The 23,002-nt window shown below is 38.0% G+C and overlaps 1 protein-coding gene across 16 annotated transcripts in view; it reads left to right on the forward strand.

The window, feature by feature from the left end:
• TRIP12 (thyroid hormone receptor interactor 12) overlaps nucleotides 1-23,002 on the forward strand; it is a 144,642-nt gene that overhangs the window by 52,075 nt on the left and 69,565 nt on the right. For 9 of the 16 annotated variants that reach the window (XM_061148575.1, XM_061148572.1, XM_061148577.1 and 6 more), the window contains exons 3-5: nucleotides 7,688-7,813; nucleotides 8,676-9,478; nucleotides 22,659-22,764. In XM_061148575.1, coding sequence (XP_061004558.1) covers nucleotides 7,688-7,813; nucleotides 8,676-9,478; nucleotides 22,659-22,764 — 1,035 coding nt within the window. The remainder of the gene's footprint in view (nucleotides 1-7,687; nucleotides 7,814-8,675; nucleotides 9,479-22,658; nucleotides 22,765-23,002) is intronic. The other 7 variants (XM_061148583.1, XM_061148584.1, XM_061148585.1 and 4 more) reach the window with 2 other exon arrangements.

Below are 23,002 nucleotides of genomic sequence, written 5' to 3' on the forward strand. Positions count from 1 at the left end.
ATAGCCTTTGTCACAAGCAGTTTCCAGCTCAGTAGGGGAAATTGGCATGTAGGTGATTACTGAAGTCAGAGAAGTATTTCTAGTAATGGCCTCATGGATGTGGGCCTTGAAGGCTGAGGAAGCACTTGTAAAACATAGGATACGTGTCAGCCATGTTTGTCTACTTCAAAAGTAGAGTCATTAGTTACTTCCAGAGTAGATTTTAAGTTCTTTTTTCTGTTTCTCTTGTACCTTTGTTCGCAAGTAGTAGGTGTTCAACAAATACTAGTGTTGAAATAAGGAGATTTATTTCCTTGGCATTTGTAGGTGCAGAAGTGTCACTTTCTTTTACAGACATGGTCGTGAAAAGGTGATTGACTGGAGTGAAGGCAGAGTTGAAATAGGGCCCGGTTTAAATGGGTGTGCTACAGGGATTGTGCTGCGCTAACAAACAGCTCCTAAATATTAGTATATCATCTAGCCATTAGGAGACTTGTTGATCGTGGGTTGCCTGCAGGCTCTGCTCCATGTCCACACTGCTCTGGTGGCAAGAGAAAATGCTGAATTGCTTTCTGACTGTCCAAGGCTTCCCTCAAGTGATCCGTTTCCACTCATGTTCCCTTGACCAGAGCAAGTTACATGGCAGCATGTCACTTCCAGGTGGTTTGGCAGGTATTATCCTACCGTCTGCCTGGAAAGAAAGTGGAATATTTGTAAACAGCACCTGGTAGCTATCAGATCTGTTAAACATCTGCACCAGACCGATTATTCCCCTCAGTTCTCCTCAGTGCAGCATGCCCATACAATTGTGTGTTCTCTTCATTCTTCTACCTGATTAACCAGTATGGGTGCCTTTTTAAATATTCATTTTTTGATGTTCCTTCCATCTTTTTTTGGTCCTGACCTTTGCTCAGTCAGATGGAAGCGTCTTCATCTTTGGGAGGAGGAGAATGTTAAAGGGAGACATGGTGTGATGTGAAAATGGCTTTATTGTTTCTTATGATTAAATTGAAAACACTTCAAACAACAGTTTATACTAGGGTTGGCTAGATAACTTGTCACGTACTCCTCTCAGTAAGGGCAAATCTTACAGAGTAATTATTCACTTTGAGTTTCACCAGCAGAAGCGCGTGTGCACACACTCTTCCACTTCTTGGGCTGCTTTGGTAATGCCGAGAAGACTGGTGTATCCCCTCAGGCCTTGGGCTGGGAGGCAAGACTGACAGTGTTGTGTTCAGCGTGGTTGTCGTGGCCTCAGGAGGAACAGAGACTACTTTTTTCTAGGTAGAGGTTATGTACATTGGATTCTTAATAGTATCCTGTTATTTCTTGGACCAATAGAGAAATATTTTCTATATTGTGCAATTTTCCATGCATTATAGATTATTTGTCCGTAACCATCAGGTGTGAAATTTTTTCTAGCTGTCACTTCTTAAGCATACTGGAAGCCTATAAGCCATCAGCTGCTGTGGATTATTTCATATCTTCACTGACGGTTTACTCTGATCCTCCTGTTCCTCAGTATTGAAGGAATCTGATGTCTCTCACCACATTTTGCAAATGCTTTCTCAGTCTCAGAATGCTTTCCTAGAAGAGAAAAACACTTTTCCTAGAAGAGTTATCAGTGCAACTAAAAAAATATATACAAATGTTTCTTCAGTAATTGAACAGCAAGTTATAACGTCATATGTGAAAGACTAGAGGAGGGCATGGCAAACCCTCTGCAGTATTCTTGCATGGAAAATCCCAGGGACAGAGGAGCCCGGCGGACTACAGTCCATGGGGTTGCAAAGAGTCAGAAATGACCGAAGCAACTTAGCACATGCACTTGTGTCCGACACTTTGCAACCCCAGGCCAGGGGTTGCAACTTTGCCAGGCCTCCCTGTCCATCACCAACTCCTGGAGTTTACCTAATCCATGTCCATTGAGTCGGTGATGCCGTCCAACCATCTCATCCTCTGTTGTCCCCTTCTCTTCCTGCAATCTTTCCCAGCATCAGGGTCTTTTTTAACGTGTCGGCTCTTCACATCAGGTGGCCAAAGTATTGGAGCATCAGCATCAGCCCTTGCAGTGAATATCAGGGTTGATTTCCTTTAGGATTGACTGGTTTGGTTGTGTTGGAGAAGCTCTTGAGAGTCCCTTGGACTGCAGGGAGATCAAACCAGTCAATCCCGCTCTATAGTGTGTATCGTATAATGTAAGTATCTTTACTTTGATGCCCCTCTAATATCTTGAATTAGGAAGTATATAAAATGCTTGCCTACACAGTTTAGAAACATTGATATAATGTATGAGCATTTTACAAAGGTAAAAATAAACAAGTATAAAACAGTTGATAACAAAGTATTATCTCAGTAAGTAAATGCTTGGGTACTTGATGCAAGATGACGCTATATTCAGATGCTTGCATCTGTATTTGGATTTGTTGAATGTGACACCTGCAACAACAGACTTAAATGCTGTAAGCATTTTTATTATAAACTTTTCCAAAGTGACGCATGGCTCTTGATAAAGCTGCAAAAAAAGAAAATACCATCTTGTTGATTCTCATTCATTCCTGGAAAGCTTTAAGTATGTAGAGGACCATGCAAAACAAACCTAAGCTGAGAAATTAATTATAAGCCCATTTGCCCATTTTTCCCTTAGGTCATGATATTTTCTACCTCTGGTGCTTAACTGCTAAAAATGCCAGTAGCACCACTGTTCCCCAAAATGTTTTGAAAATACTCCCTAGAGGAGGAACCACTGTTTTTTTTTCTTTTTCTTTTCTTTTCTTTTTTAAAGACACTGTTTTGTAAGATAAATGAGGAGTTCTATATTAGAGAACTTTTGGAGCCAGCATTTTGCCGTAACTCAACATAGGAACATTGGTCAGACTACTTAACTTCTGTTTTGTGACTGAAATAGAAACTAGTACATTTTACAGGCGACATTAGTGAGTTTTGTGTTTAAAGTGTTTTGAATGAACTTTCCATCTTGAGGCTTATTTATAACATGTGTTTTATAGCATTATAAGCTAGCATTTAATTTATGGAAAATAAAACTAAATGTTATAATTGTGCATGTAAAACATAAAGGCATAAAAATGTCTGTGTGTCTGTATGGACATACACACAGACTTTTGGAGGTTTAATTATGTACCAAATCATTCCTGTTTGGTAACACGTATGCTGGCACAGATATTAATTTCAAACAGAATCTGAGACCTGTAATACAAGGAATTAACTAGCTGCTTGTAATGAGCCGCTTTCCTCATTTTGCCTACGATTAGATTAGGAATGTGCTCTTTGCTACCAGGTTTTGCCCTCTTTTAGATGTCTTCTGAACCAGCGTTGGTTTCTAATCTTTCAGGATACCAAAGATTTTACTAAAGCATAGTAAAAGTAAAGTTTCTAGAAGAGACAATCACTAGAGTTTGCCTGAAAGTCACCAACGAGGCATTTGGAACTTGGTTTCAAGTTACTCTTGAAAGCACACAACCAAGAGTTGATAATAGCGTGCTCTTTTGCAGCATAGATTTCTTAAACCTGAATTGGCCCACATCCACTTGGAAATGATGTCAGTGGTCTGTGGAAATCGTGTTGGTTCAGAGGCAGTTTTTTCTGTAGTGTTAATATATGCACTGCAGTTGGGACAGACATTTCAATTAAAAGAGTAAGATTTGGAAATTATGACGATCTTACAAAATACATGGAAATCGTGTAGAAATGAGTTAAAGAAGTCATTTAGTCCAAGAAATAAGCTAGTTCAGTGGTCTCCAGAACCACCACGTTTTGCACTGTTTAATACTCTCAGGAAGCTCAAAACCATTTATTTACTCTTCTACATTTATAAAGAAGGAAAATGAGAAAAAGGAAGTCTTCCCCAGAATTATATTTTTAATTTTGTCAAAGCTGGTCCTAAAAGAAAATACCTTAAAAGAGAAAGTACAGAAATAACTCTCATGAGTGGACCATCTGTGATTATTGGTGCAAATGTTAGTGGAGGTTTAATCTTTACTAGAATTGATGGTTTTTTTTTTGGACTCTTAACTGCAAAATAATAATATAGGTTTGATGCTGTTTCTCTAGTCATATTTTCACTATTAGTTAGCTTTAGTGGGTGATATTGTAGAGCATGAGGGTTTTTTTTCTCCCCCCAGTAACATCCATAGGTTGATACAGAAACTTCAGTCCCCACACCCATCCACCCACCCAACTATTTTGGATTCTAATTCACTAAATGGGCTCATTCTAGTGCTACTTAAGAGTTTGTCCTGAATTCTACTGTCTTGCAAATTTGATTTATAGTAGGTATAAATTTTACAGATCTTAAAGAGATCATGCTTTTCAATGAAAATTAATATTAAGCATAAAGTTTGATAAATGAGGGAGTTGGTAAAATGAGCCAGCAGGCATCAAGACTCCTTTAGCACTGAATGCTGTTATATTCTCATTGGCTGTTCTAATTGGGCATTATTAGTTTGTGGAGATTTCTTTATAGTGTCTGAGCATTAACAATTTATAAGTAGGCATAATAAAATAGAGTCCCACTTTGGGAGGGCATACATTGTTACTTATGGTAACCATCTGGTTGCCTACTCCTCTTGTGGTAAGCCATGGGCCAGATCCAGCCTACTGCCTGCTTTTGTAAATAAAAATTTTGTTAGAACATAGCCGTGTCCATTTGTTTATGTGTTATTTATACCTGCTCCTGTGACACGTTGTACCACCTCAAAACTGGAAGTATTTGCTACCTTTTACAAAAAATGTATTAGACCATGCTGAACAATAGTCAGAGGGTCTTCCCTGGTGGCTCGGCAGTAAAGAATCATCCTGCAATGCAGGAGATGAGGGTTTGATCCCTGAGTCTGGAGGATCCTTGGAGAAGGAAATGGCAGCCCACTCCAGTATTCTTGCCTGGGAAATCTCATGGACAGAGGAGTCTGGCAGGCTACAGTTCATGGGGTTGCAAGAATCTGGACACAACTGAGCAACTAAACCACCACCACCAAATAATAGTCAGAAGGACATAAAGATCAGTATTTGTAATATTTAAAAATATTTTTTCCACCAGGCCTCAGTGAGAATATCACACCTAAAATAATTTTAGGAAAGGTATTAATCCAATCAGATCAGTATGGGATTGAAGCCAGTTTTGTGAGCCTCACTTTGTCGAATGATTGGGCATCAATTTCTTTCTTTTTCTCCTCGCCTCCCTTCCTCTCCCCTTCCCCTTTCATTCACATTGAGACTGCCTGCTGTGTTCTTTAGTTCCTTGAAGGTGATTTATAAGGACATGAAAACTACAGGAGTGGGTTTGGGTGACTGTAAGTTTCAATATGTTTTAAAACCAGAGAACAATTTATTTGGGTGGAGGAAAGGAAGACTGCTACCAAGGAAGACTGCTACCTCTACTGTGTGATCAGCATAGGTTAATGTTGGTCAATTTCTGTTGGCAGACTTATTGATACTTAGGAATATATTATGTCTTTTTTTTTTTTTCCTTTCAGGGATTGACATTTAAATACGTCACTACTTGAACATTATCACAAAGTTGTCTAGCTTTGAACTGATAAGATTTTCTTTTAATATGATCTTAAAACTTTCAAGGAATATTTAAATTTTACTATGAAACGTATTAGAAATTGTGATTCATTTAAAAGATTACAGCAAACTTAAAAAAAAAATAAGAATGTAGAGAACCTGAATGACATAATTTATAAATATTATTCCCTGGATAGTAAATTGTATTCCATGGATAGTAAATTGTTTACCTGAAAAACAATATTTTATTTTCCTTTTTAAAAAATAACTATGAAGTGATTTGAGAATTTGCTCAGTCTTACTCCTTTAAGAAAGAGTTGTTTTTCAGTTGCCAAGTCGTAACTGTTTGTTTGGGACCCCATAAACTGGCAAGCCAGGCTTCCCTGTCTTTCACTATTTCCTGGAGTTTGCACAGACTCATGTCCATTGAGTCAGTGACGCCAGCCAATCATCTCATCCTCTGTTGTCTCCTTCTCCTCCTTCCCTCAATCTTTCCCAGCATCAGGGTCTTTTTCTGTGAGGTGATTCTTCACATCAGGTGGCTAAACTATTAGAACTCTCATATCTGATACTAGAAATGAAACAAAAACAAAAGCAACTTCTGAAAACTAAATCTCTTGATAAGAAACTCATGGGATAAAGCAAAATAGCAGTCTGCCAGTATAAGAATATCTAGGAAAAATAAAGACTAAATTACAATATATAAAATTCTACAAGGTTCAGTTTGGATACACTCAGAAAATATAACATATACCCTGGAAGGAAATATCATCAAAGACTAAGATACAGGAAAGCCTATAGGTTACTATAGTTTTTTAGTAGTTGATCCAGTTAAATGTTTAGAGAATACTGTTGTGTTATGGATTAGAACCTTAAAAATGAAAATAATAGTATGAACCTGAGAAATATTCACTGAGAATAATGTCATATCTTCTTTCAAGAATCCATTATTGAGCTCTTCTTAAAAAACGAGAGAAAACAAGGACACTGAGACCAGAAACCTTAGGTCAGGCTTTGAAGCGATGATGGGACATGTATGATCCATTAAGGACTGTACCTTTAGATGGAGTTGTCATATGCGGTGTTCAGTGGCTTATTTCTAATTTTTTGAGATCATGTTCAAAATGAAAGACTTGAAAAAAGTTTTTAACAAAATTAAACAGCTTTAATATTAATGAAACTTTGTTCTCATTAGAATATGCTCTTTTATGTTGTTTACATGAAGGATGGATGTTGGCCGTGAATTACATAAGTTGAATCTATTAACCTTAATATTTCTCCTCTGAAATACCAGCTTTTCAAGGGTATATATTCATGCATGCTTCTTTCGCTTGTGTAAATCTCATGTGACCTTTGCCAGAGGTTAAAAAGTCTTAACAACTGAAAAGTTTCTTCGTATCCCTCAAACTTGCTCTTAAAACAGTGCAGCATCAGGATTTGAATTACTATAAATATAACCCAACCCTCTATCAATGGTACAATTGTTAGGACTGTGTTTGGAATATTTTGTGGCAAAGATACAGATCTCTTTATCTAGGACTTGGTTTTGGTATACTTTCTACTAGTAGTGCTTTAAATTCATAGTAAATATCACCATTGATTTCATGTAAGCTTGTTAACTGTTTTTAGTGCTTTTAATGATTTTCTTTGTAAAATCAGTTTGAGAATTGACTCCATCCGCTTATGCATTTATTGTGCAGACCTGAATTACAATGTACAAATTGGTGATCAGTATCATTGTAGGGATCACAAATTGCCTTTTCTATAAACCCTTTAGGCTACTATAGTTACATTGTCTATTAAAGGCGTGTTTAGATCTAAAGCCTAGATTTGTGTTTTGCAAAAATTGGACATATTTGAATATCTTTATTAAAAATTGCTGAAATTCATTATTGTTTAAGCAACTACAGTATTGCTATACGATATTAAGCAACTGGTTATAAAAAAATCTTAGCTCTTGGGTATGGAGGGGATTGGTTCTAAGAGGTAATTTCTTTGGCCAGATTAATAGAATTATTGATAGAATTATTTATAGAATAATTGATTATGGAAATATTTGGGAAAAGAATAGGGTCAATAATGAATTGGGAGGCTTTTTTTTGATGAAAAAATATTTCACTTTCAGTGTTGTATTTGCATCTCATTTTCCTGATAGATTTCTGTTCTGGTTTTCTGCTGACAGGTCACATTTAGGGCAGGCAAAACATAAGGGATATAGCCCTCCTGAGAGTAGAAAATCTAATTCTAAGGCACCCAAAGTGCAGTCTAATACTACTTCTGAACTGTCAAGGGGACACCTTTCTAAAAGGTAAATCTTCACATTGCTTATCCATTTTTCAAGGCGGAGTTATTTGCATTTGAATCATTGCCTTATATTAAAACATAACCAGGTTATGCCAAAATGTTGTGATATGTGTTTTCGTCATTCTGTGGGTGTAACTTTTAGGAGAAACCGTGTATCACCTCTGCAGTGATGTTAGTGCAACATCCCCTAGGCAGTGCTTTTATTCTCCTTTATCAGAGACCTGCAGGTTTCTCCCTTTGCCTGAGTTTCTCCTTTGGCTTGACAAACCATTATAGGCATCTGCAGTGCCATTTTAGAATGCATTTTTCTTGTTTTTTTTTTTATTGTCAGAGACACAGGTCAGTGATTTAAGATCTAATTGATAGGAGAAAAGAATATAACTGTAAATATCTGATACCACAGTAAAAAAAACTTTCTAACCTTCATTTTACAAATGTGTATGTTAATGCTTATTTACTTTAAACTGTAACAAAGAAGTTGCGTTTGTAAACAGAGTATGGAGATTTTAGTTTAAACTGGTTCTGAACTACTAAAAAAACATCCTTTTTTTGGTAATCCTAATTTTTGTGTTGTGATTAGGAGTATCAGTGTCAGTCATCTTTGGGCTAAAGAATGAACCTGATCTTTTAAATGAACCTGATTTTACCCTCTGAAAGCATCTCCCTGTCCCCCTGCCCCCCTTTTCTTTTTTGCAGTGTTGAACCGTTTGCACGCCTCTGTTTATTTAGTTACTGGGCTTACCAGGAATACTTTAGCACTTAAAAAAAATCTTATTTCCATGGACTTAAGAAATTAATATAAGTTTATTACGATAGGTTTTATGATGACGGACTGATACTAACTCTTTTCTTATCTAACCTCTTAGAAGCTGCAGTTCGTCATCTGCTGTCGTAGTCCCACAACCAGAGGATCCAGACAGAGCCAATACTTCAGAAAAGCAGAAAACGGGGCAGGTGCCTAAGAAAGACAATTCTCGAGGAGTGAAACGCAGTGCTAGTCCAGACTACAACAGGACCAATTCTCCTAGCTCTGCCAAAAAACCCAAAGCACTTCAGCATACTGAATCTCCCTCAGAAACGAGTAAGCCACATAGTAAGTCAAAGAAGAGACACTTAGACCAGGAGCCACAACTGAAATCTGCACCATCTCCATCCACAAGCAAGGCTCATACCAGAAAGAGTGGGGCCGCTGCTGGTTCACGGAGTCAGAAAAGAAAGAGGACAGAGAGTTCTTGTATAAAGAGTGCTTCTGTGTCTGAAGCCACTGGTGCCGAAGAGAGATCTGCAAAACCTACCAAGCTGGCTTCAAAATCGGCCGCCTCAGCCAAAGCTGGGTGTAGCACCATCACCGACTCGTCGTCCGCTGCCTCGACCTCCTCCTCGTCCTCTGCCGTCGCCTCGGCCTCCTCTGCTGTTCCACCAGGTGCCAGGGTGAAACAAGGAAAAGACCAGAACAAGGCCAGGCGTTCCCGCTCAGCATCCAGCCCCAGCCCCAGAAGAAGCAGCAGGGAAAAGGAACCGAGTAAAACTGCTGGCTCTTCAAAGTTCGATTGGGCTGCTCGCTTCAGCCCTAAAGTCAGCCTTCCTAAAACAAAGCTGTCTCTTCCAGGGTCTTCTAAGTCAGAGACATCCAAACCTGGACCTTCCGGATTACAGGCCAAATTAGCAAGTAAGTTTACTGGAAGGGCTTTTTTATTAAAGAGAATTTCCTTTGGTTTGTCAGGTTTTCAAGTTGGGCAGTCTGAGGCAGTTTTAGATTTATTACTGTACTTGTATCTGTACATAACAGTGTCTAGTAATTGATATACCATGTTTGGTTTTATGGAGATGGATAAGGAATGCTATTGCCTTATTAGTAAATTGTCATATTTTAGTGTCTGTATCTTTATCTTTGCAGTGTTTGCTGCTTATTTTCTAATGTCAGAGTAGGACAGCAATTTTGTTTTTCTCCTTTAACTAGAAACATAACTGTGGTAGTTATGAGGTGGTCATGACCACAAGTGGAGATCAAACATTGCCTTTTGGTATTGTACATTCTTGATGTGTGGAAACTCTGAGCTCCATTATTGGAATATAAATGTACCTTAGTTTTAAACCTTATTCATAGGTAATATTTTATGACCTTTGAGGAGCTTAGTTTAAAGATGAACACCTCAATGTTACGAGGCACCGGGCTATGGCTCCTAGGTAAATGGGAGAGAATTTTGCCTTCTTGAAGCATATAGTGAAGTAGAAAAAGCTAATAATAAGTTTGTCAATAATACATCCAAGCAAAGAAACTAGATAAGAGAAGGGTATCTTGAGGCACTTTTCTTCCTCTTTTTTTTTTTTTTTTAAAAAGATCCAAGGATCCAGCCCATGTCCTCTGCATTGGCAGGCAGATTCTCAGTCACTGGACCATCAGGGAAGTCCCCTCTGTCAGTGGCTGACCAGCCAGATTCCCTTGGTTGTGCAGTTGCTCTCAAACAGAAAGCTCCGAGGTGTTGATGCTCCCGCTGTGACATAATGAAACCAAGCCCAGATACGCTGCTGTACTCACTGCACATGGTCACACCTGACGGAGTAGTTTTTAAGACTCACTTCATAATTGTTTTTCTTAAATTCACAAAATCTGTGTGTGTTCTGTGGTCACTAATATCACTTTCCCGTTTTTATTGCCACTATCCTACTTCTAAGCTCTAATTATAGCCTAAGCTGTTGAAACAAGAGACGGGAACCAGCATTTGTTTAGCATTTAAAAGTGCCAGGTATTTTACAAATGCAGTCTCATTTAATTTTCAGAAAAATTGGTGCTTGTTAGTGGTTACTAAGGAAATTTATTCCAGGGAGGTGAAATAACTTGCCAGTGACAAGAGTTAGGATTTGAAGAGAGGGGTATGCATGACTATGAAACCTTTGCTTCCTTTGCTGTGTCACTTACTTTTCACCCATTGTCCTTTGGGTTTTGCTCTTGCAACCTATTTGGATCATTAAGAGATGTTAAGATCCCAGAGGAGGTGAACTTTTATTTGATCCTTCTTTACTAGTATCGATTCATCTTTAGGGATGATTAATACTGGTTGAGCCAGAGATTCACATTATAGCATTTACTGCATGTTTGCTTCTTGACAAGTAAGTGAAAGACATTGCACGATGAAATAATAGCAAATATTTAAAGTGCTTCCTAGTGCCTGACAACTTTGTAAATAGTTGACATGGATCATCTCATTTACCTGTGGTCAGCCCTGTGTGACAGGTAGTAATATTCCCATCTTACAGATAAGGAGCTTCAGGGTCAGTGCGATCAAGTTACTTGTCCAGGGTCACAGAACTACGAAGTGATAGAGCCAAGAGTCAAACCCAGGTCATGTGATTCCACAAGGTAGTTTAGGGTTCGGAGAACTGATAAGATTGGATGAGCTCAATGTAGACAGGCTTCCTGGAGTCATCAGGGCAGGGTGAGTTTTAACGTGATTAAATGGGTCACTTCAGGAGAGTACTGCAAGAGGATTGGCAGTACTTGGTAATTTTATTTAAGAATAGAGAGGCAAGATGAGGTATCTTAGAGGAATCCCTGGATTTCAGGTAATGGTATTTTGAGGAGAGAGAGCTCTTAATATGGAGCTGAAAATCCTAGATTTGAATCCTGGTTCTGCCATTTTATCATCTGGTTTCTGAGAAAGTTGGTAAGCTTTTCATTGTAAAATAGCCACAATAGTTGTTTGACGAATGAATATATATGTGAAGAGACATAGCACAGTGCTTATAGTACGTAAGGATGTGTCACTAAATTTAGGGTGTATAACTGAAATTGAGTGTCTTAAAGCACTCAGGAACATTGTTCTGAGAATGGAGGATTGATACAGATCCTAACTATTGATTAATTGAAGGTGTGGCTACCTTTAGATTTGGAAGACCAAAAAATAGTTTTGTGGCATTGAGCAAATCATTGAACTGCAACTATGATAGCTACCTAATCCCTAGTCTTTGCAGAATGATAACATTCATTCTGATGAAGCATAAATGAAAGAATGTAGGCGGAAACAACTTTGTGAAATTAAAGTGCCATATAAACATGCAGTGGTGAATTTTGAATTGTTGTGATTTGAAGGGCATTTGTGTGCATCAGGAATTAGTTTGATTTCTTTTTTTAATTTTAATATTAATTTGGAGGCAGAATTAGCTTCAGTGTTTACAGTCATTCAGTAGATGAGCAACTCTGGTGAAAAATTTCTGTAAGTTAACTAAAAAATGGAGTGGATGTTTTGTGAGTTAGAAAGCATTCCAGATTTGGTACATTATTGATTTTCTTCAACTTTTAAGAATCCGTGAACCTGTTAATTTGAAGGTGATACATTTCCTCAAGTATAGGCTTATTCTAAGATTTGGTTGGCTTCAGTAAAGCTTCCTGGTAAAGGAAATTGTTTCCAAATTGTAGGAATAGCAGTACTCACATGCTGGTTTTGTGTAAACCCATTTGCCATGGCCAAATATCACTCAAGGAGATTTAGGATATGCTTTCACATATTGAAAGCTGGAAGAATTCTTAAGGTAACTTCTCCTTAACCCATTATTTTATAAATATTTGACCACCTGTTACTTTGGGAGACAACAGAGGTCCGTGGAACTCACTTTGGAAATGATGTGTTCAGTCACATCACTTAAGCAGGAAGAGCTTTTCTGCTGTGCTGCTTCGGCAACTGTTGAACAAGTTTCTGGAGAGGCAGAAAAATAGGGCAGGCAGGAAAACTAGAGAAGCAGCTACTTTGTGATGGGCTTCTGGAACCTGTGGCTTGTCAGCTCCAGCTGATCAGAATCGCCCTGGAACAAAGGTCACCTTGCATCAACTGATAGAAGTCTTGAGAATACCCCAAGGAGGGATAGTGTTATATGACAATTTTTAATCTGCATGAGGAAACTTTTCTTGCTGTGACTTTTTAACCTTAGCAGTCTTACATATTTTGTAACATAAATGTAAAACCAGTGGGGCTGTGTAGTGCTACAAATAATATTCTTATAATATGCTGCTTAATCTTCCTACCTTTTCTTTAGGCTAATTTTTCAGTAATTTGACTATTTCAAAGTATATACTGTCTTAATAGTAGAAGGCGATGGATGACATAGACTTTCCTATAAGGAACAGTTTGTGATCAAATCTGGGATTAATTTTGGAATGTATTTATAGAAAATTTAAAGTTATTATACTTTCAGTGCAATCTGTCTGTAGCTGTAGTTTCCTCTTCATTACTTAAAGTGGCCATCATGTGCACATTATTAATAACATAGCCATAGTTACTAGATTATTTTCAGCTTGAGTTTCATACTCTTCTGTGACTTGCATTCAGCCTGTAGCCATTATTAGAACTAGACAAGAACCAGGCAGATGTCAAATTCTGGGAAGGTAATTCTGCTAACATTAGGACTCTTTCCATCAGTCTGAAACAAGGTACTTTTGGTCTCTTGCGTGAAGAGAAGAAAGAAGGAGTTGAGCAGGACAGAAGAATTTATTGATAAAAATAAACTCTTTGTTTTATCTAGTTGGGTCTTATAGGGCCATACCTGCTGAGTTTGAAGAAAAACGAATTATCTTTTAGCCTGGTGAGATAATGGGTGAGAAGCTTAAAGGAAAAAGAATTGAGTATTAAAAGAGTTTTATATATTATAAGGCAAGTGCTGAAGTAATTTAGTAGTTCTAATAGTTCTAATATGTAACCACATATTACCAACAGTGTTTGCTTTACATTTTTGAAGCTTTAAAATATAAATTTAAAAAATTAGTTGCCAAATATTAAAAAAAGGAATTTTAAATGGAAGCAAATATCATTGGCCTCTTTTAGGCTTGCTTTCTTTTATACTGTGAATTTTAAACAACCCTGGTATGTATTTTTATGTACCAAGTCAGAATGAGGGTTAATTCAGCCCAGTTGCTCTTTACTAAACTTAACATATAAATCAAATGAAAAAATTCTCTCTCATATTCATGCCTCTGTATTCTGTAATACTTTGATACTTATGATTATAAAGTGTTTGTTACTAAAAATGAAAAATCCAGAAAAATACCAAAACATAACAAAGAAGAAAAAAAAAATCACTTAATCCCATTCCTAGGGACTCTCTCTTCCTGTGTGTATCTTGCTAACGTTTTTTTCAATATTTATTTTCAGTTTAAAGTCAAGTGATATAAAATTTATTATTAAAAGTAGTATTCTTTCTGTCACATTGCCCTTCCACGCAGCTGATCATTTTGTGTTTATTTGTATATGTGTTAATTATGTGCTCATTTGTCTTTATCTGTTGGAATTTTTTCACTTTGAGCACTAGTGTGTGCCTTTTATGGGAAATGTACCCCACCACTTCACCCACCAAATGCATGTGGTACGTGCTTTCCATTTCCGCAGTCTCGATTGTTGCTCAGCTAACACTTGAGTCTGTAGGAACTTCTCTTTCTTACTCAGGTTTGTTTTTACTGAATTTAACAATTAATTTTGTTTTCCCTTTCTTGACCTTGTCACTGAACTCCAGACTGCTTACTGATTGTCTACACCTGTTCTCAAGCTGGCTGCATGCTTTTGTTTCATTTTCCTGAAGTAATGAGACCTCTGGATGGCTGCCCTTTTTATTTTATTGCATTATTGGTTATTACAAGATATTGGATATTATTTCCTGCACTATATAGTAAATCTTTGTTGCTTATCTGTTTTATATGTAGTAGTTTATAGGTTCTAGTTCCATGTCTCTAGTCTGTAATTTGCCACACATACACCCTGTCCCCCACCTTTAGGCTTCCCAGGTGGTGCAGTGATAAAGCATCCAGCTGCCAGTGCAGGAGACCCGGGTTCGATCCCTGGTTCAGGAAGATGCCCTGGAGAAGGAAATGGCAACCCACTCCAGTATTCTTGTCTGGAAAATGCCATGGACAGAGGACCCTGGCAGGCTATAGTCCATGGGTTGCAAAGAGTCAGACAGAACTGAGTGACTGAGCACACACGCACTTTTGGTAACCACAAGTTTGTTTTCTGTTTCTGTGAGTCTGTTTCTTTTTTGTATATACATTTCATTTTTGTTATTTTTTACATCCTTCGTGTATGTGATAGCATTATATATTTGTCCTTCTCTGTCTGACTTATGTCACTAAGCATCATGTTCTCTAGGTTCATCCATATACCTTCAGATGATATTAGTTCATTCTTTTTTATGTCTGAGTAACAGGTGTGTGTGTGTGTGTGTGTGTGTGTGTGTGTATACACACCACATTTCCCTACTCTTGTCATTTATTGACAGGCATTTCGGTTGCTTCTGTGTCTTGGCTGGTCCTGCTGTGAACGTCTTTTTTTTTTTTTTTTTTTTTAATGGATATAAGTCCTTCTGTCTGTGTCTCTGTCTCTGTCTCCCATTCAGAGTAAGTTTTCTTTTCTTGCAGAAATCTCTTATGTACTTTTTTGTGAGGTAGGTTTACTTTGGTTTTGACTTCATACTAGGAACTTTACTAAAATTCTGATAATTGCTGGCTGTCTCCTCATTAACGAGAGTAGAGAAACCAAATACGTAACCTGTAAGTTCTGAGCACATAGATGAGATTTGACTGAGATTCACTATCTAATGAACTAATTGGGCTATCACCATTTTCAGATCTTTATTATTTGGTAAAATTCCACAGGGAAGATTCTTTCAGACTCCTGCTTGGAAGTGAAAACCTAACTGCCATAATTCTGGGGCTTAGTGGGAGAAGATGCCTAGGAAAGAGGTCATATGTCATCCAGTTGGTCTATATATTCTTGATCACCTCCCCTCTCTGAATTTTTGGTTTGGTGCACCTGTTTGCAACTGTGTACTTTAACCTAGAATTTCTGTGTTTTGTACTTTCTGAAGAATAAAGGTCTTAGTATACCTGCCTCAGGAGAGTGACATTTACACAGCTGTACAAGTAGGGGAGGGGATCTAGACTCTGACTACTCATCAACGGTCTGTGAACCAGTCCTCGGTTTAAACTCTGCAGTTGTCCCAGAGGTATTTGGTACCATCAACTCCTAGACCTTTGTGGGATTCTGAGTGTCAGTCTAATTGGTAGTTTATCTCCGTTTTCTACTTTCAGTTTCTTGTCTTTCCCCTGTATTTAGCACCGGAATTACTGCTTTTTCATATTCTGAAATTGTGTTGTGTTGTGATAGTTGTCTCTGCCATTCTTCCCACCCTTGTGAATTTATGCCTCAGATCCTTTTAAAGCTATTTTAATAGAGTTTCACTAGAGGACAGAGGCAAATGCATGTGTGGTCAAGTCTTTGTCTTTACCTAGAAGGCAGGCATTTTTCTATGTATATGCATATATTTTTATCAAGAGTAGAAGCTCACTCCACATGACAGTGGGTGTTGCTTTTTGAATGCCTGTTATAAGACTGGCTTCATACTAGACAGTTGACGTACATTAAATTTCATTATCATGATGACACAGTGACGTAGTTATCCATGTTTTAGGAATGAAGAAACCAGAGGGGTTTATCTGCCTAACTGATTTTAACTGACATTTTCCTTTCAAAAAATAAGCTATAAATTATATCATTTTAATAGTATATGGATGTATCTCTTAGCCCATTCCCATTTACACTGTTGTTGTAAACTTTTAACATTGATTCTAGTTCAGTAATTCATTAGTTTCTTGTTAGGTCACTGGTTATTTTTCTTTTAAACATTAATATATACTATGAATTCTTCCCAGAAATATGAGTTTATATTCTCACTGTGTGCTGTGCTTAGTCGCTCAGTCGTGTCTGACTCTTTGCAACCCCATGGACTGTAGCCCACTAGGCTTCTCTGTCCTTGGGGAGTTTCCAGGGAAGAATACTGGAGTTGGTTGCCATGTACTCCTTCAGGGGATCTTCCCAACCCAGGGATTGAACCCAGGTCTCCCACATTGCAGACAGACTCTTTACCATCTAAATCACCAGGAAACCCCTATATTCTCACTGGCAGTGTAAAAATGCCAATTTGTTCACATCCTCATTAACTAACATTGTGTTGCTACAGTTTTTATTACCATACTGATGTTTACTTAACCATTCCCTATTATTGAACATTTAGTGCTTTTCCAGTTTCTCATTATTACAATGGTTAGACGAGTATCTTTGCACATTTCTCAGTTTTAATTCATGGCGTCAATCAATGCCTGAAATTGCTATACATTGACTAGGAAATAAAAATTTGGCTTAGAAAATTCCACTTGGATTTTAGCTCAATATCATTCATCTGCACAACTTATCTTTTATGGTTTCTGAGTGATTTTTAAATAAACATCTATGATCCCTTTTTATGTGATCAATTTTTGTGAATTTCTTTTAGAAAAGTAGCCATTGATACATAAATTGATAGCAATGTATGTACTTGAACATCCGTTCAGTTCAGTCACTCAGTCATGTCCGACTCTTTGCGACCCCATGGACTGCAACATGCCAGGCTTCCTTGTCCATCACAGCCCCCGGAGCCAATCAAACTCATATCCATTGCGTTGGTGATGCCATCCAACCATCTCATCCTCTGTCGTCCCTTTCTCCTCCCGCCTTCAATCTTTCCCAGCATCAGGGTCTTTTCTAGTGAGTCCGTTCTTCGCATCAGATGGCCAAAGTACTGGAGTTTCAGCTTCAGCCTCAGTCCTTCCAAAGAACATTCAGGACTGATTTCCTTTAGGATTGACTGGTTGGATCTCCTTGCAGTCCAAGGGACTCTAAAGAGTCTTCTCCAACACCACAGTTCAAAAACATCAATTCTTCGGTGCTCAGCTTTCCTTGTAGTCCAACTCTCACATCCATACATGACTACTGGAAAAACCATCGAATGTCACACTTTCAAAATGTCACACTTTCAAAATGTCACACTTTGGGAAAAAAGACTATTTATTTTGAAGTCCTGGACTTTGTATAAATCAGTTTTGGTTAGGAATACTTTGAAAAAGAAAAAAAAAAAGGAGTAAGATATATCTATCTTTTAGAAAGCAAATCAATTAGAAGTTTTAAGAAAATATTAACTTCTAGCTTCACCTTTATCCAGAGGAATAAAGATGATAGGAATATATTTGTAGGAACAAGTGCAGGTTTCCTTATACCAATACATAGTTGATCCTTGAACAATGAGAACTATGAACTGTTTCATCCTATAGTTATTTACTATTTATTGAACAATATCCAAGTATAAGTGGACTGCGAATTGTGCAATGGTCAAGAGCTTTGATACAAGACATATCTAACTTTATTATACAAAGACTTTGTGGATAAGAATATATTAATCTGATCCATGATAATTCTGGTTGCTTCTTAAAGTGGCATTGTAAAAATAAATGATAAGGTGTAGTTTTGCTGCGTTACAGAGCCTGGGACAGGGAGGTATATGTTGTGTGTGTTGTACACACACGACAGTAGGTTGTTGGTTTACACCTTTCCATGTTTCTTCCTTTATTAAAAGCCTCCATATTTGACCAGTAGAATGATTGGAAACACTTTTGTTTTACAAACATACTCTTTTTTTTTTTTAATGAAGGATAATTGCTTTACGGAATTTTGTGGTTTTCTGTCATACATCAAGAATCAGCCATAGGTACACCCATGTGCCCTGCCTCCTGGACCTCCCTCCCACCTCCCTCCCCACCCTTCAGCCTATCTCAGAGCCCCTGTTAGAATTCCCAAGTCATAGAGCAAATTCCCATTGGCTCTCTGTTTTACACATGGTATTGTAAATTTCTATGTACTCTCTCCATATATCTCCCTTCTCCCTCCTCTCCTCCCACCATATCCATAGGTTTGTCTCTGTAACTGTTTCTCCATTGCTGCCCTGATAATAAATTCATCGGTGCCATCTCTTCAGATTCCGTATATGTGTGTCAGTATGCAATGTTTATATTTCTTTTTCTGACTTAATTGACTCTGTATAATGGGTTCTAGTTTTCATCCACCTCATTAGAACAGATTCAAGTGTGTTCCTTTTTATGGATGAGTAGTATTCCATTGTATGTATGTACCACAGCTTCTTTATCCATTGATCTGTTGATGGGCGTCTAGGTTGCGTCCATGTTCTAGCTATTGTAAATAGCACTGCAGTGAACATTGGGGTACACGTGTCTTTTTCACTTTTGATTTCCTCAGGGTATATGCCTAGGACTGGGATTGCTGGGTCATATGTTGGTTTTATTCCTACCTTTTTAAGGAGTCTCCGTACCGTCTTCTATAGTGGCTATATCAGTTTACATTCCCACCAGCAGTGCAAGACTCTTCGCTTTTCTCCACACTGTCTCCAGCACTTACTGCTTGTAGACTTTATGATGATGGCCATTCTGACTGGTGTGAGGTGGTATCTCACTGTAGTTTTGATTTGCATTTCTCTCATGATGAGTGATGTTGAGCATCTTTTCATGTGCTTGTTAGCCATCTGTATGTCTTTGGAGAAATGTCTCTTCAGGTCCCTTTCCCACTTTTTGATTGGGTTGTTTGCTTTTCTGGTATTGAGTTGTATAAGATGCTTGTATATTTTGGAAATTAATTCTTTATCAGTTGTTGCCTTTGCTATTATTTTCTCCCATTCTGAGGGTTGTCTTTCACCTTGTTTTCTACAAACGTACTCTTTTTTTTTTTTTTTTTAGAGTTTTATAAGTGAACAAGTAAAGCAAAATTTTAACACCTTGTCACAAGTATATTGAAGATGTAGTACTCAGTTCTGCTTCAAAAATAAGCTTAGAATGGTGTAGAATCATGCACTTTTAAGCAAGTCAGTTAATATTTTTGTGTATGAAAAACAATTATGATAACTTCATATCTGAAAGTGCTTTTGCAAATCTCCATAGCTTAACATTGTCAGTTTGCTGAATGGCCAAAAGAAGTTTACGCTGTCCCTGAAGTTTCGGCTCCCTTTTCTCCAGAATTTATGACCTTTCTATGTTCTAAACACATTTTAGACTTTTGGAGGAATTTATATAGTTCTGTAACAAAGTTTAGAGAACTGAATATTTGAGGTTCTCTCTCTAGTTTATCAGGCTGCATCGAGTCATGTCAATTAGCCTGAGAGTCATTTTACGTTATGATATTTTGACATCAGTTATAAATATTTTTCTGTTTACTCTTGTTTTGACTTTTCTTTGCCCTACTTCTCTGTAACTTAGTAGAGTTCCTTTAAAGTGTAACAACAGCAAGGATGGATAGACATTGTGACAAAGCCACACAGAAGGAATGCCAGTTTGCTTTAGAAAGGAACGGACCAATATGCACAACAGCATGAGGTCATCCAAAACACTATGATTCCGTTTGTGAGAAAGCTCCAAAGTAGGCGGTAGCAACAGAAAAGAAGACCAGTGATTGCCAGAGACCTGGTGTGTGTGTTTTGGGAGAATTTATTGCAGGGACCATAAAGGAACTTTTTAAAGTGATGGAAACGTTTGATATCTCGATTGCAGTGTTGGTTATACCAGTGAATATATTCATCAAACTCATCGAACCCCATTTAAAATGAGTACATTTTATCATATGAAAATTACCTTTGAATGAAGTTTAAAAGAGAGTTTAAACACAGAAGTCTAAAATAGGGCATGAGTAGTGAAAGTGTCCAAAAGTATGCTGTCACCATAAATTAGTAGTAAAGCAGTAGGTCTTAACATTGTTAAATATTGAATGTCACTGAATAGTTGTGAAAATTTATGCTAGTGTCCATTACTATATATCATAGTATATATGAAGGCACTTCAGTATTACATGAATTGAGTCATATTAGTGAAAATAATTTACAGGTTTTTAAAGTGCTTTATAAGTGAAAGTGGCAAAAAGTGGAAAATGACAAATAGATGGGGAAACAATGGAAACAGTGACAGACTTTATTTTCTTGGGCTCCAGAATCACTGCAGATGATGACTGCAGCCATGAAATTAAAAGACACTTGCTCCTTGGGAAAATAGCTATGACAAACCCAGACAGCATATTAAAAAGCAGAGATGTTACTCTGCCTACAAAGATCCATCCAGTCAGAGCTATGGTTTTTCCAGTAGTCATGTTAATGAATGTGAGAGTTGGACTAAAAAGAAAGCTGAGTGCCAAAGAATTGATGCTTTTGAACTGTCGTGTTGGAGAAGACTCTTGGGAGTCCCTTGGACATCAAGGAGATTAAGCCAGTCCATCCTAAAGGAAATCAGTCCTAAATATTCATTGGAAAGATTGATGCTGAAGCTCCAATACTTTGGCCACCTAATGCACAGAATTGACTCGTTGGAAAAGACCCTGATGCTGGGAAAGATTGAAGGCAGGAGGAGAAGGGGACGATAGAGGATGAGATGGTTGGTTGGCATCACTGACTCAGTGGACATGCGTTTGAGCCAGCTCTGGGAGTTGGTGAAGGACAGGGAAGCCTGGAGTGCTGCAGTCCATGGGCTCGCAGAGTCAGATATGACTGAGCAACTGAGCTGAACTGATAAGTAAAAGTAACTTATTTGTTTTTTTAATTGCAGTTTTAATGTAATGTGCACTGGTTATTTTTTCCCTCTAAACTGAACATTTTTTGTCTGTTCCAACTTCGTTGCATATTTTGGATAGAGAGATAAAGTGTAATATTTTCTGAAATAAGACTTAATTTCTAAATTTTTTAAATGTTAAAAATAGTGACATTATTAGCTGCACATATGAAGCTTACTGTCTAGGACTTCCCAGGTGGCTCAGTGGTGAAGAATCTGCCTACCAAGGCAAGAGCCACAGGAGAGGCGAGTTCAGTCCCTAGGTCAGCAAGGTCCCCTGGAGGAGGAAATGGCAACCAACTCCAGTATTCTTTCGGGGATACTCATCCCATGGACAGAGGAGCCTGGCGAGCTACAATCCATGGGGCGGCAAAAAGTCAGATGTAACTGAGCAACTGAGCAATCACTCCCTCATAATCTGTCTACATGCTATGTCCATCTTTCAGATTTCAGTGGAAAAAAAAAAATTAAAACTTGAGAAGAAATAGGTGATCTGGAGAATTGTATTAATTGTACAGTTGGTTTCTGAGAAAGTTAACATCTGTTTAAGATGACACCGAAGTTCTAATGAAATATGGTCTGTTGACTCCAGAGACCTTTCACTGCTGGGGTTCTATGTTTAGATAGAGCACAGCGCCCAGAATGTTGTCATGTCATGTACGGGCCTAGGGTAACAACCTAGTTTGAGGAGGCGGCAGTAGAAGATGCTCTGGTGGCCTCCCCATTGTTCATAACAATAAACTTTACTTAGTTGCTATACCTTTTTAGAATCTTTTGTCCCTATAAAGGTGTTAGATTTCAGATTATCATGTGAAGTGTTGTGCTTGTTTAACTTTCTTCCCCTAATTGTATTCTCTAAATTGGACATTCTAATAGGCTTCAGTTCAAATGTGTATTCCTTGCAGACGGGGTGGTGAAAGAAAACATTTTGTTCTTTTGTGGCCTTATTGATGAGCATTATAGAAACTAGGTGTGATGGGGTACTGCAAAGATAATGTAGCAATAAAGTGCTAAATGAAATACTGAAAGTCTTGAAATACATAGTATATACAAAAAAAAAAAAAATCTCTTGGCTTTAGTTAGTAGAGAAGAGCAGTGGAGGAGTAGAGATGTGATGGGAACTTTTAAAAGAGGAGGATTCAAGGGATGAGGTAGGAAAGCTTGAGTCAAGGTTAGGCCAGAGTGAGAAGACGTCTCCTTGGACAGTCATGCCAGGCACGGTCGAACTTCCCCAGTATGAGCCGGTGCCGTGAAGGCCGACTATGCAAGTAGACCTAGAGGCTGCTAGAGAGCCCACGGAAAGAGTCCTGGAGTTTTGACCAGGATGGCGGCCTGAAGAATTTTGTCATTTTTAAGATGACTCCTTTAAATATGTCCCTCTTGCGTTTCACGTTTGTAGGTTTAAGAAAATCTACCAAGAAGCGCAGCGAATCCCCGCCTGCCGAGCTCCCCAGTTTGAGGCGGAGCACACGCCAAAAGACCACGGGCTCCTGCGCTAGTGCCAGGTAATAATTTGGGCCTGTCAATGTGTGATTAGTTCATTTCCTGGGTCCAGCTTTCCCCAAAGGCCTTCATTTTATGAGTTTTTAAAACAAATTTCATGAAAGTTTTATTTTTGAAAATCAAGCAAAGAAATTCATTCTAAATAGAACTATTATTTCTGTGAATTCTTCCCCAATGTTTAGTTTAACTTTTTTCCCTTTTTTGCTAAGTTTTAATCATGCCTTTTTGGGGACAACAGCT

Source organism: Dama dama, chromosome 8, assembly GCF_033118175.1.
Source record: "Dama dama isolate Ldn47 chromosome 8, ASM3311817v1, whole genome shotgun sequence".
Classification (NCBI taxonomy): domain Eukaryota; kingdom Metazoa; phylum Chordata; class Mammalia; order Artiodactyla; family Cervidae; genus Dama; species Dama dama.